The sequence below is a fragment of the Bos grunniens genome, chromosome 1 (assembly GCF_055505025.1).
Source record: "Bos grunniens cultivar Pamir isolate PY7600 chromosome 1, Bosgru_T2T1.0, whole genome shotgun sequence".
Taxonomy (NCBI): domain Eukaryota; kingdom Metazoa; phylum Chordata; class Mammalia; order Artiodactyla; family Bovidae; genus Bos; species Bos grunniens.
In genome coordinates this window covers 11,203,532-11,218,198 of record NC_141165.1, presented here as the reverse complement: position 1 = coordinate 11,218,198, position 14,667 = coordinate 11,203,532, and the positions used below count along the sequence as shown (strand labels likewise).

The 14,667-nt window shown below is 44.6% G+C and overlaps 1 protein-coding gene across 12 annotated transcripts in view; it reads left to right on the top strand.

Moving 5' to 3' along the window:
- Positions 1–14,667, top strand: part of PRMT2 (protein arginine methyltransferase 2) — a 45,504-nt gene that overhangs the window by 20,720 nt on the left and 10,117 nt on the right. For 6 of the 12 annotated variants that reach the window (XR_015169996.1, XR_015170039.1, XR_015170071.1 and 3 more), the window contains exons 2-6: positions 1,026–1,122; positions 5,872–5,979; positions 6,633–6,815; positions 10,426–10,587; positions 11,491–11,655. Coding sequence is in view for 5 of the 12 variants with exons in the window: in XM_086416017.1 (XP_086272143.1) it covers positions 1,084–1,122; positions 5,872–5,979; positions 6,633–6,815; positions 10,426–10,587; positions 11,491–11,655 (657 nt within the window). In the remaining 7 variants the exon portion in view is untranslated. The remainder of the gene's footprint in view (positions 1–1,025; positions 1,123–5,871; positions 5,980–6,632; positions 6,816–10,425; positions 10,588–11,490; positions 11,656–14,667) is intronic. The other 6 variants (XR_015170029.1, XR_015170096.1, XM_086416079.1 and 3 more) reach the window with 2 other exon arrangements.

The following is a 14,667-nucleotide window of genomic DNA, read 5'->3' as shown; positions in this document are numbered from 1 at the left end:
GACCACTGGCTCGGCGCCCCGCCCACAAGGCCACGCCCCCATCGCGCCACGCCCACGACCCCGCACCCTTTGCCTCACTGCCCGGCTGTCTTCCCAACCACGCCCACAGTGCCCGCCCCTCCCACAGCCACGCCCACTTTCCCGTCTGTCTTTGGCATCCGGGACCACCCTCTCCGAGCGCAGGTCCCATTCTCTTCCCCCACTACTCATTCCGCTCTTGCATCACGCCCCGCCCCTCCCTTCATCCTCCCTTCCCCTATTTCTCTCTCTAGCCCACGGGCCACCTGCCCTTCAGGGCCCTATCCCCCAACCGTGCCCCGCCCCTTAGCCGAGCACCGCCCTATTATTCCGCCCCGCCCACCCTGTCCCCGTCCATCAATACGGCCACACCTCATCTTCCGGCCCCGCCCCATCCTGGCCTCAATGCAGTTTCCAGTGAAAATGCAATGTATGTGTATTAGTATTTGTAATTATAAACGTCACAAAAACAAGTACTAGGTATTGACTGATAATGTGAAGCACTCATTTCAAACGAGGAATTGCTGCGTAACTGAAAAAACACACATCCATAGCAGAGCACGATGTGAGTTACACTGTCACTGAAAGAATAAGATTGAAACTGAAAAGTCTCTGGGAGGTGCAGACCTTGGTTCCTGTTAGTGGAAACGTTTTAAAGCCCCAGATAGGAAATTTTAATTGGAGTCACAGTTGTCAGGGTTCCAGGTTAAGGGTTGACATCAATTTATTGTTTTAAATTTTCCCAGTGATCTAAGAGAAAGTAACAGGCTTTGGCCAATAAACAGTTAACACTTTGCAGGCTAGTGATGAAAATATACACTGTTTGGAGTTCATAAATTTTAAATGTTTTCAGTTGATTTTGTAAGAGTTGTGTTTATAAATTTCATTTCCATTCATTGTTCACATTCCATTTGGTAGAAGACCTTTTTCATGGACCTTAAAAGATAAGTGAACATTATGATGCAACATAACAAGCGTTTTCTCATTTTCTCTTTTTTAAAAAATAGAAATGAAGGGGAAAATGAAACATTAAAGCAGCAGTTATGTACAGATCCCAAAGGAACCATGGCAACACCAGGTGACTGCCCCAGAAATGAGTTGCAGGTAATTTCGGTTCTGCTATTCGAGAACTTGTATTTAAAGACTGGGACCATTACAGAGAGTGGAGCTCACTCAGTCACGAAGTGATGGTGATTTCCTTGGACCTTGGAAGGTGGCCACTAACCAGGGGCTGCTTAAACAGAGGAAGTGCGCTGTGAGGTCACACAGGACATTACGAATTGGGCATTGTAAATACCTCCCAGGAATCTAGGGTTCCATTTTTGACAGTTGAGCTGGTGAAGCAAGCACAGGTTTTTTTTAGTTGTTAAAAACATCCCAGACAGAATATATTAGACACGGGTTGGATATTAGAAAAGATTTATATATTTATGCTTATTTTCTGCTTGTAACACGTATCATTCAAGTTAACAGTAAAAAAAAAAAGTCACCTTAAATTTCAAGGAATGTTGATTATGTAAAATTAAAAAACAGAATAATAAATAGTGTTTTTTTAAAAACATTTTCATGTCTGTGATATCAATTTTGATGTTTCTTTTTTTCTCTTTTCATTCTAATTATTGTTCTAAATTCATGTGGCTTTTATATATAGAATTTTATTTGTAGTTGGATCATTTCGCTTATCTGTTTCTTAAAATTATCATAAAATGTTTTAATTTTGTGGATGTCTTAATTTTCTTTTGAGAAATTAAAAAGTACTGGAACATTTATAGAATCAGTTCAGTTCAGTCGCTCAGTTGTATCCGACTCTTTGGGACCCCATGGACAGCACACCAGGCCTCCCTGTCTATCACCAACTCCCAGAGTTTACTCAAACTCAAGTCCATTGACTTGGTGATGCCATCCAACCATCTCATCCTCTGTCGTCCCTTCTCCTCCCACCTTCAATCTTTCCCAGCATCAGGGACTTTTCAAATGAGTCAGTTCTTCACATCAGGAGGCCAAAGTACTGGAGTTTCAGCTTCAACATCAGTCCTTCCAATGAATATTCAGGACTGATTTCCTTTAGGGTAGACTCATTGGATCTCCTTGCAGTCCAAGGGACTCTCAAGAGTCTTCTTCAATACCACAGTTCAAAAACATCAATTCTTCTGTGCTCAGCTTTCTTTATAGTCCAGCTCTCACATCCATACATGACTACTGGAAAAACCATAGCCTTGACTAGATGGACCTTTGTTGGCAAAGTAACGTCTCTACTTATTAATATGCTGTCTAGGTTGGTCATAACTTTCCTTCCAAGGAGTAAGCGTCTTTCAATTTCATGGCTGCAGTCACCATCTGCAGTCAATTTGGAGCCCCCCAAAATAAAGTCAGCCACTGTTTCCCCATCTATATGCCATGAAGTGATGGGACCAGATGCCATGATCTTAGTTTTCTGAATGTTGAGCTTTAAGCCAACTTTTTCACTCTCCTCTTTCACTTTCATCAAGAGGCTCTTTAGTTCTTCGCTTTCTGTCATAAGGGTTGGTGTCATCTGCGTATCTGAGGTTACTGATATTTCTCCCAGCAATCTTGATTCCAGCTTGTGCTTCATCTAGCATTTCTCATGCTATAACTCTGCATATAAGTTAAATAAGCAGGGTGACAGTATTTATAGAATAATACTGCAAAAAATTACATATTACAGAGAAATGGAAACTTGCTAACATTTTGTCATATTTACTTCAGAATATAAGTATGTGTATATATATATAAATATGAATGAATGAGAAAACCATGAATAAAGTCTGTTCCCCAGTCCCATTCTTCTTCTATCTCAAGGGCAAACACTACTATAAATTATGAATTGATCTTTGTGTTTCTGGACCGTTTTTTATACTTTTATACCTTATGTAGGTATCTTTGAGCAATATATGATATTGTTTGTGTGTGCTTTTTAGAATTTACCTAAGTGGAGGAAATTTAAAATTTTCTGGGCTATCCAGAGTATGTTGCTTAATTTCTAGACATTTGGGAAATTTTATATTTTTGTTATTACTTTTGGTTTTACTTAATGTTTGGTCTGAAAATGCAACATTTCAGTCTTTGAAAATTTACTCATGCCTGCTTTATGGTCTCATTGTAAGGCCTATTTGGCCTTACACTGGTCTCATTGTAAGCTGTATGGTCTCACTGTAAGACCCTGTTTGGCCTTGGATGCTGCGTGTATACTTTCAGAGACTAAGTCATCCTGCAGTTGTGGGGTGTAGTGTCCAGTGTTGTCACTGTCAGATGGGCCATTTTTTTTTTTCCCCTAAGTTTCTCACTTGTGTCCAACTCTTTGCGACCCCATGGGCTATATAGTCCATGGAATTCTTCAGACCAGAACACTGGAACTGGTGACATTTCCCTTCTAGAGATTGAACCCAGGTCTCCCACATTGCAAGCGGATTCTTTACTAGCTGAGCCACAAGGGAAGCCCAAGAATACTGGAGTGGGTAACCTATCCCTTCTCCTGTGGATCTTCCCCACCCAGGAATCGAGCAGGGGTCTCCTGCGTTGTAGGTGGATTCTTTACCAACTGAGCTATCAGGGTGTCATCACCGTCATATGGGTCATTAGTATTGCTCAAATCTCTGGATTCCGTCTGATGTTTTGTCCATTTGTTCTGTCAAATACTGAGAGAGATGAGTTTCAAAAATCTCTGCTGTGATTGTGGATTTGTCTTTTTTTTTTGTTACTTCCATTTGGATCTGTCACTTTTTGCTTCATATATTTTGAATCTGTTACTTGGTACATATGTTTAGGTTAGTATTTGTTTACTAGGTTAGTTGACCCTTTTATTTTTATGAAGTCTCTCTTTTTACCTATTAATACTTCTTGCCTAGCATCTACTTTGTCTTATATTAATTTAGCTGTACCAGCTTTCTTAACGGTTAGTATTTGCATGGCACACAGACACATATATATCTATATTTTCAACTAGTCTAACTCTATATATTTAAAGTATTCCTCTTGTAAAGAGCCTGTAGTTGTGTCTTTTATTTTCCTGTTAGGTAATTTTTGCCATTTAATTAGAGTGTTCAGTCTGTTAACATTTAACATAATGAGTCTAACATCTTGCTATTTGTTTCCTTTTTGTCACAGTTCTTCCTTTTTACCTTTTTCCAATCTTGCCTTTTAGATTAATAAAATATTTTCTATAATTCCATGTTATCTCCTCGATTAACTTTTTAGCAGTACCTTTTTATATCATTCTAGTGGTTACCCAAGAAATTATGTTGTGTATCCTTAACCTATCCCAATCTTTTTTTTTTTTTTGACCTCTTCACAACTAAGATCATGCCATCTGGTCCCGTCGCTTCATGGGAAATAGATGGGGAAACAGTGGAAACAGTGTCAGACTTTATTTTTCTGGGCTCCAAAATCACTGCAGATGGTGATTGTAGCCATGAAATTAAAAGACGCTTACTCCTTGGAAGAAAAGTTATGACCAACCTAGATAGCATATTGAAAAGCAGAGACATTACTTTGCCAACAAAGGTCTGTCTAGTCAAGGCTATGGTTTTTCCAGTGGTCATGTATGGATGTGAAAGTTGGACTGTGAAGAAAGCTGAGTGCTGAAGAATTGATGCTTTTGAACTGTGGTGTTGGAGAAGACTCTTGAGAGTTACTTGGACTGCAAGGAGATCCAACAAGTCCATCCTAAAGGAGACCAGTCCTGGGTGTTCATTGGAAGGACTGATGCTGAAACTGAAACCCCAATACTTTGGCTACCTGGTGAAGAGTTGACTCATTGGAAAAGACCCTGATGGTGGGAGGTATTAGGGGCAGGAAGATAAGGGGACGACAGAGGATGAGATGGCTGGATGGCATCACCGACTCGATGGACATGAGTTTGAGTGAACTCCGGGAGTTGGTAATGGACAGGGAGGCCTGGCATGCTGTGATTCATGGGGTCACAGACAGTCAGACACGACTGAGCTACTGAACTGAACTGACAATGTAAGAATCCTCCAAATTAGTTCCATTTACCAGCCCCTATTTTTGTGCTGTGTTGTAACATATTTTACTTCTATACATGTTATAAACCCCACAATAAATTATTGCTGTTTCTCTGTACTATCAGAAGTCTTCTTTATAAAGTGTAAGTAATAGTGTTTCCCCACATATTTACCCTTTCTGGAGTCTTTACACATAGCACTCTGCAAAAACTCAAGTCAGTCACCCCATGCACTGCTGGTGAAGTGCCTCACCCTTTATGGAAAGAACCTGACAAATGTTTGAATGAAAACTGTGCCTATGTTTCAGCCATGTCAGTCTATCCCATAGAGACAAAATGTCATCGTGTCAGGATAAATGTGTGCAGATGTTTGTGGACATAGAGAAAGTCCATCAGTAAAGGACGACTGAAGACTCAGGCAGAATTCTGCTGTGTGATGTTAAGTAGCCACTGAACATTATAAGTTAGAGTTCTGCAGGTGGGGAGTTTTCCGCAAGGTATTATGTGAGTGAAAAAAGAAAAAAAATTTAAAAAGTGGCTGTGCAATCTTTGACAGAAAGCTAGGTCAATAGAAAAAATAAACTGAGTGTGTACGTATGTACGTGTGCGGGCACAGGTGTGACATGAGCATGGAGAGGTGTGGGGACCTCCTGCCGCTCCATGCTCTACATGGACAGTAGGCAGCTGAGGATAGGGGGTGTTGGGGAGCCAGTGGCCGCGAGAGTGGAGCTGAATGGGATGAGAGTGAGTGGAAAAGAATCGAGTAGAGAGATGAAGAGTGACATAGACGGACAGAGATGGAGAGAGAGGCAGAGAGGAAGGGGGAGGAGTGGCTGCCCCCATCACCTCCCTTTCTCCCTTGCTCTGATCAGGAGGAGGAGGACCCTACCACGCAGGCTGAGGAGGAGCACCTCCAGGGGGCTGTGCATCCGGAGGAGTTCGTGGCCATTGCAGACTATTCTGCCACCGACGAGACGCAGGTAGCCATGTGGGTTTATTCTTTGTGGGTTCAGCATGTTCAGTGGCAGGATTAATGTCAATGCAGAAGTCAGCAGATTGAAATAGAGAGGTATTCAGATACTTCACAGCAACAGAAGACCCACCTGTGACCCTTCCAGCCTAACAGATTCAGGTCCGAAGCCTGATGTGTAGGATCCTTGGGTGAGGAATGGGGTGGGAGAGGAGGTACCTGCTTCACCTTCTGCTTTGAAACCCTTACTTGTAACCTATTTAGCGAAGGAAAATTGGGTGTAAAATAAAAACATCTACCTGATGCAGCTTTCTTTACTGTGTAATAGTAATTTCTTAGCGTAAGCCTCCAGCAACTGAATCCGTTACCACCTAGCTGAGTTACGGTGAAGGGGCTGTTAGGAATTCTCTTCTAAGAAATTCAAGCTGTTCGAAAATGTTTGATCTTTCTTGTTAAGGTCTGCTTTTGTTTCTTGTAGATTTCCACAGAAATCTCGAAATGCTAGTGTGATTTTTATAGACTGTCAGTTGATGTCCTTCCCATGGACTCCTTACTGCAATTGCTGTGATTTGGGACCAGTGATGGAGGTTTATCACTGAGCCACAACTGAAATACCAACTGCAGGTTTTTCTTTAGTTTTCATTTCTATATGTGTTTCTCTAGCTCAGCTTTTTGAGAGGAGAAAAGATCCTCATCCTGAGACAAACCACTGCAGACTGGTGGTGGGGCGAGCGTGCGGGCTGCTGTGGGTACATCCCGGCGAACCACCTGGGGAAGCAGCTGGAAGACTGGGACCCCGAGGATTCCTGGCAGGATGAGGAGTACTTCGGCAGCTATGGAACCCTGGTATGCCTCCTGCCCGCCCAGCCAGGCAGAGCCGCTTGCCACTCTCTGGTTTTAGGTTCTAACTTTAAAAATAATTTCCAGGCTTCAGCTCAACTGTTCAGAATGGGGCCTGCAGATGTTTTCTTCAGCTCAGCTGCTCAGCTCTGCCATCCAAGTGCTGAAGCAGACTTAAAAATTTCAGTGAGCAGGTCTGCGTTCCAATAAAACATTATAGACACTGAAATTTGCCTTCCATATGATTTCATGTGTCGTGTTTTTGGATTTTTAAAAACCATTTAAAAATGTAAAAGCCAATCCTGGCTTGCAGGCCATACAAAAGCAGGTGATGGACTGGATTGGCTGTAATGTACCAATTCCTGGTTTAGAGATACTATCTGAGCAATGGAATTTTAAACTTTTCTCAGTGTTTAAAAAAAAGTAGTAAATTTTACTGTAAAAATAAAATGTAAAAAGTTGTGTAAATCAGTAGTTTTACCTATAAATAACTAGCTTATTAGTTTGGTTTTTTCCAGTGTGAATAACGACCCAAAGTCCTATGGTCCAGACAACCCTGTTTATATTTTAGACTAAATAAAATAGATACTTGAATGATGAACGTTTCAAATACGGTAGATTCAGTCCTGTAAGGTTAATAAGGCGACGTTAAAAGGTGTTGTTTGTGAATGTGTGTAGAAGTGGTGGATCTGGAGATCAGGGACTGGATTCCCCTTAGAATTTGGGTGATGGTTACCGGTAAAGGGGGTCCGTGTTTGGTGAGGCCAGGTGGGAAGGCCTGGGGTGCTGGCAGGGTTCCAAGTGGGTGTGGGTACAAGAGTGTTTGCACTGTTGCTATGTTGGGTGAAATCTACAGGTGCTTTTTCGTGTACTTTTTTGTAGATATGTATTCTGCTTGTGTGTGCTCAGTGATGTCCAACTCTCTGTGATCCCATGGGCTGTAGCCCATCAGGCTGCTTTGTCCATGGGATTTCACAGGCAAGAATACTGGAGTGGGTTGCCATTTCCCGCTCCAGGGGATCTTCATGACCCAGGGATCTTACCCTCATCTCTTGTGTCTCCTGCATTGGTAGACAGATTCTTTACCCCTGAGCCACCTGGGAAGCCCCCATCCTATTGGATCATTAAAAATGTTAAAGTAAATGAAAAACCACTGACGCATGTACATGCTTGTTGTTCAGTCTCTCAGTCACGTTCAACTCTTTGTGACCCCCATGGACTGCAGCATACCAGGCCTCCCTGTCCCTCACCAACTACTGGAGTTTGCCCAAGTTCACGTCCTGTTGCTCAAATTCATGTCTAAATTCATACTATCCAACCATCTCATCCTCTGTTGTCCCCTTCTCCTCCTGCCCTCAGTCTTTCCCAGCATCAGGGTCTTTTCTAATGAGTCAGCTCTTCGCATCAGGTGGCCATAGTATGGGAGCTTCAGCATCAGTCCTTCCAATGAATATTCAGGATTGTTCTCCTTCAGGATTATCTGGTTTAATCTCCTTGCTGTCCAAGGGACTCTCAGGAGTCTTCTCCAGCACCATAGTTCGATAGCATCAATTCTTTGGTTCTCAGACTTTCTTATGGTCCAGCTCTCACATCCATACATGACTATTTGGACCTTTGTTAGCAAAGGGGTGTCTGCGTTTTAATATGCTGTCTAGGTTTGTCATTGCTTTCCTTACAAGAAGGAAGCGTCTTCTCATTTCATGGTTGCTGTCACCATCCACACTGATTTTGGAGCCTAAGAAAAGAAAATCTGCCACTGTGTACATGCTTAGAGGTTTCCGTCTAGTAAGAAAGAGTTAATGAGAAGATGAGGTCTGTCTCTTCTGTGAGATTTCTCCCAACAGCAGTGTAGATAGTCTAAGTCTAAGCTGCATCTGTTTTATTCTTTTAAATTTATGGAAAAGGAGTAGTCCCCATACACTGTTAGCACCTTTCTCACATGGCTGTACTGCTTTGGAAGTCTCTTCTTTTCAGTAGCTCCAGTGCGTTGATTTTGAAAGGATCATGTTTGCTTTTCGTCATGCTAAGTGATGCTGTAGTGGATGTCCTCCTCCTTGAATCCTGCTCCTCTTTGCTAGATTCCCACTGGGTGGGTTTGAGGGGGATGTGTGTATGAGTTTTTCTGGGGTGGATCAAGCCAAGCCACCCGCCTGGAAGGTCGGCTGAGTGTACGCCTCCCAGCGGCGCAGAGGGTGCCTTTGCTACAGGTCTTCACAGAAAAAGCTGCCAGCTGAAAAAAGATTTCCCATCTTAAAGGCAAAAAAACATGTATCTCGGTTTTGATTTACCTTTTTAGCATTTTCATGGCCTGAAGTGTTTATTTTTTGAAACTAATTTTATTACTGTTTTGTTGTGCTCCGCCTTTGCCCCTACCCCATTGGTTTTATGGAAAGTGTGTGTGAATTTAGGGAGGAGTGACATCTTTGTGGTGATACGCCGACTCTCCTCGTTTCTTAACCCTTGTGTTACGTCTCTTTAAGTTTTGAGGTTTTGATCGTACATGGTTGTGTACCTTTCTAGGTGAATCTGTAGATGTTTTTGTGTCTTATTGTAAATAGTCGGGAAAGTGCTGTTCAAGTCTGTTGGATTAAGTTAGCTGATACTGTTGTTTACATCTGTGTCTCTTAGGATTTTCTACTTGTCAGTTACTGAGAGAAGGGTATGGAAATCTCTGTAGTGGTGAATTTGTGTTTCTTGTTGCATTTCTCCTGGCTTTTGCTTTGTGCGTTTTGAAGCTCTTTTGTGGAGGCACAGGAACCTTTAGCATTCCTATGTTCTCTGGCTGCAGTGGTTCTTGTGTTGATGTGGGGGCTCCCCACCACCCCCATCCTCAGTCGTCTGCTGTCCATGCCATGACCTGATGCTGTTTGCTCTGAAGTGTATTGTATCTGAGGTGAATGTAACCACACCTCTTCCATGGGTTCCATATCCTGGTTCTGACCTGCAGGCAGGACATCTGGGTCTCAACTTAGTCCACTTTGGTGGTATCCCTCTGTCTGTCTGTCCCTGAGGAGCCATGGGCTCACGAGGCCCACACAGGCTCCTGTTGGCGCTGACCTGGTCTGGGTTGCCAGGCCCCTGTCGCCACACCCCTACCCTCCAAGTGGTTGTCGGGCTGGGTCTCCTTGGCGGGTGTGTGGGGACGGTGCTGGGGGTGCCCCCTCTGTGGCTTCCTGAACTGTGTGGAGGAGCCCTGCTCTGCCTCCTTGGGGATGCGTTCGATTCCCGTGGAGTGCCGTCACCTCCCGAAGCCCCTGCCAGTCTCGTCCATTCTCTCGTGGTGGATCTTGGCCACGTTGTGTCAGGTCAGGCATGTGGCCGCTTCTCCCGTGTCCACCTCCGGGTCCACACCTGCTTCCTTGCTCTCCTGACTCTTGGAGAGGTACACCGCCCTGCATGGGAAGGGTTCCAGAAGCTTCTACCTCATTCCTTCACTGTCTAGTCTTGTTTGTATCTGTTGGCATTTTTTTGGTCTTCTGATTTTTGCACATTTTTTTAGGCACGGGGTGGTGTGGGGCTTTATGGGGGTCAGGTCAGGCTCTGATTGTCCAAAGTCAGAGGGTAGCGTAGCGCTAATGACAGGCAGTGATCCTTCCTTCACGTGTATTTCATCTAGAAACTTCACTTGGAGATGTTGGCAGACCAGCCACGAACAACTAAGTACCATAGCGTTATCCTGCAGAATAAAGAATCCCTGAAAGACAAAGTGATTCTGGACGTCGGCTGTGGGACTGGGATCATCAGCCTCTTCTGTGCACACTATGCTCAGCCCAGAGCCGTGAGTAGGGAGCTTCTGAGCAGGGTCTTGGTGGCGCCTCCACTGCTTAGTGAAAAGGGCAGCGTGTTTCTGAAGGCTGAGCCCACCACAGGCCATGCTGTGGGTCTGATGAGTCGCAGGCAGCACAGAGTGGAATAGGGCAGGGCAGTGAGGTGAAACCGGTGGGATGTTTTTGTGAAATGTCTGCTTCAGTTACGTTAGAAACACGTGTATCCACGTGTCAGGGCTGGGCAGCTTGTGTAGACTGCTATCCTGGTGTCCTGGTGTCCTCCCACCCCAAATGTGACCCTGCCAGGGTCAGGGTGGACCACTCTCTGGGACTCCTGCTGGGCTCTGGTCCTCTGCCATTTAAGGCCTGTCTGAGCCGAGCAGAGGTGCCCCTCTCAGTGGCCCCGAGGCAGGTGGATGAGGCTCACAAGTGGAGCTGCAGCGCAGTGACTGCCCAAGTCCCAATCCTGCCAGAACCCAGACGTAGCATTCAGGACTTCTTAGATCCTCGATTGGTAACTAGCTGCTGGTGGCCTCAAAGTCTGACTGTTGTCATTTGAGGGCCAGGAGTCTCCTGTGTCGGTTACGGATTGTTGCTGTGTATATGGGAGCTAGGCCACTGGGCCTGACCCGGGACCCCTGGGGTGGGCAGCCCTCGTGGGTGCAGAGGCTCTGTCCACCTGCACGCAGCCCTGTGTCTGCCTTTTGGCAGAAGGTGGAGTCAGGGAGAGAGGCAGGCCCTCCCGGGGCTCCATCAGGGGGACGGCGTGGCCATCCACTGGCCGCCGTCCAGCACGCTGCCTGCCTCTCTCTGATGCTGGTCCTGACTCTGCTGGTGACTTGGGCTCGGGGAGAGTGGGCAGCTGGCCGTGGTGTGGGGCTGAGGCACACGTGGATGGTGTTTCTGTCATGTAGGTGTTTGCGGTGGAGGCCAGTGAGATGGCCCAGCACACGGGGCAGCTGGTCGTGCAGAATGGCTTTGCTGATATCATCACCGTGTTTCAGCAGAAGGTGGAAGACGTGGTGCTGCCGGAGAAGGTAGACGTGCTGGTGTCTGAGTGGATGGGCACCTGCTTGCTGGTAAGGGGCCGTGGGGAATGCTGGGGTGGCTGCTTTGGGCTCTGGAATATTCGTACATCATGATTAATTTGAACTTTTTCCTAAGGTGACATGTCAGTGATTTCTTGTATGAACATTGGCTTGAATTTTTAATGCATTAAAAAAAAAATGCCTTTATGGGAAATCTAAGAGTGAATGTATCTTTCTGGTGAGTGATTTACATAAATTTCTGTTCTCTTCGAGAACCTGCGAATATCCAGTGCGTGATGTTAGGCGGTGTTTTCCGTGCTAGCAGAGCCTGTCTCCCCCCGGCTGATCTGCCCCCTCTCTGTAGCCCCCCTGGTCTGCACTGGTGCCAGCCTGAAGCCCAGGCTCTCCCAGGTTCCCTCCCCAGTCTCACCTGGGTTGGGGTGGAGAGGTTGCTGGTTTGCCCACCCAGCCTGCGCAGTGGTTTCTGAGCTCCCTAGCTCTCTGTGCTCCAAGGGCAGGTGAGAGGTGAGTGGGAGCCGGGCCTGCAGGTGTGTGTCTCCTCGGCCCCTCGGCCCACCCCCTTTCTGGGACCTAAGATGTTACAGTGAAATGTGGTCTGAAGTTTAGTCTCTGTAAAAACCCAGAGAAGTGACGTATGGATGAAGGGGAGGGGGACACCACTGGAGTTTCCAGCAAGAAGTTTGTTTTAAATAGTAAGGAACTAACTAATATGAACAATAAGAATGTTGGTCCTCACTTCTTACAGATTGCAGAGATTTGGGAAAGTGACAGCAAATGACACTGAGCCTTAAGATTTCTGTCTGGATGATTTATCTATTGTTGAAAATGGGGTATTGAAGTCCCCTACAATAATTGTATTGTGCCTATTTCTCTTTTCAGATCTCTTAATATTTTCCATATGTACTTAGGTATTCTGCCTTTTGATGTTTTAATTGAGCGTTTTATATGACTCCGTTTTCTCTCCTTTCTTAGCGTATCAGTTATACTTCTTCTGTTTTCCTTTTTTTAATTGGTTGCCCTACAGTTTCCAAGGGCTTCCCTGGTGGCTCAGTGATAAAGAATCCACCTGCTGTGCAGGAGACCCAGGTTCAGTCCCTGGGGTGGGAAGATCCCCTGGAGAAGGAAATGGCAACCCACTCCAGTCTTGTGGCCTGGGAAATCCTACAGTCCGTGGTGGGTTGTAGAGTCGGTCATGACTGGACACAGAGAACAACAGTTTCCAATATATACTTACAGCGGATTCACGTCTGTTTTCATCTAACACTGTGATGATTCATGGGTAGTGTGAGTTCTTTATGAGAACAAAATAATTCAGTCCCTTGTGTGAGCATTTTTATTCATTTGTTACACGTAAGCATAAATACACATACATGGTCAGGTACTGTGTTGCTGTTATTTTGGACACATTGTTAGATTTGTTAGATTAAATTGTTAGATTAATTAAGAATGGGAAAAACAAAAGTTCTAGTTTTATCTTCACTTATTTCTCTTTTAGTGCTTTCCTTTCTTTATGTAGATCTGCGTTTGATCTACAGGCAGACCTCAGAGATAGTGCAGGTTTGTATCCAGACCACCATGATAAAGCACGTATTGCAGTAAAGCAAGTCACACAAGTACTTTGGTTTCCCAGTGCATAGAAAGTTATGTTTACCCTATACTGTGGGGTGTGCAATAAGCATTATATCTAAAATAACAATGTACATATATTAATTAAAATACACATTATTGCCTAAAAATGCTAACCATCATCTGAGCCTTCAGCGAGTTCTAATCCTTTTGCAGTAGTAACATCAAAGATCCTTAATCACAAGGACTTCCCTGACAGTCCAGTGGTTAAGGCATTGTGCTCCCCATGCTGGGGCCCAGGTTCAATCCCTGGTCAGGGAACTAAGATCCTACATGCAGCACAGGGTGGCTTAAAAAACAAACACACAACAGAAAATCAAGAAATACGTTAAATATTTCACTCCACTCTCTTCTTGCTTTCAGGGTTTCTGAGAATTCAGGTGAAATTTTATCTTTGTTCCTCAGTAGGTAGGTGTTTTTCCCCCGGCCTCTCTCAGGACTTTATCTTTTGAGTCTCTATAGTTGGAAGATGACATGCCTCTTCATACTTCGCCCCCCACCCTCCAACCACACATTTATCCTGCTTGGTGTGCTCTTCACGCCTGCATCTGTGGACTTGTGTTTGACATTGTTGTTGTTCACTCGCTCAGTCGTGTCCAACTCTTTGTGACCCCGTGGACTGCAGCATTCCAGGCTTCCCATCACATCTCCCCGAGTTTGGTCAAACTCATGTCCAATAAGTCGGTGGTGCCATCCAACCATCTCATCCTCTGTCGTCCCCTTCTCCTCCTGCCTTCAATCTTTCCCAGCATCAGGGTCTTTTCCAGTGAGTTGGCTCTTCACATCAGGTGGCCAACATACTGGAGCTTCAGCTTCAGCAACAATCCTTCCAAAGAATATTCAGGTTTGATTTCCTTGCTGTCCAAGGGACTCTCAAGAGTCTTCTCCAACACCAGAGTTCAAAAGCATCAATTCTTTGGCGCTCTGCCTTCTTTAAAATCCAACTCTCGCATCCATACTTGACTACTGGAAAAACAATAGCTTTGACTGTTTAGACTTTTGTTGGCAAAGTAATGTCTCTGCTTTTTAATATGCTGTCTAGGTTGGTCATAGCTTATCTTCCAGGGAGTAAGCATCTTTTCATTTCATGACTGCACTCACTGTCCCCAGTGATTTTGCAACCCAAGAAAATAAAGTCTGTCACTGTTTCCACTTTTTCCTCTTCTATTTGCCATGAAGTAATCAGACCAGATGCCATGATCTTAGTTTTTTGAATGTTGAGTTTTAAGCCAGGTTTTTCACTCTCCTCTTTCACCCACATCAAGAGACTCTTTAGTTCTTCTTCTCTTTCTACCATTAGAGTGGTATCTGTATCTCTGAGGTTGTTGATATTTCTCCCAACAGTCTTAATTCCAGCTTTTGAGTCATCCAGGCCAGCATTTTGCATGATGTACTCTGCATATAAGTTAAATAAAC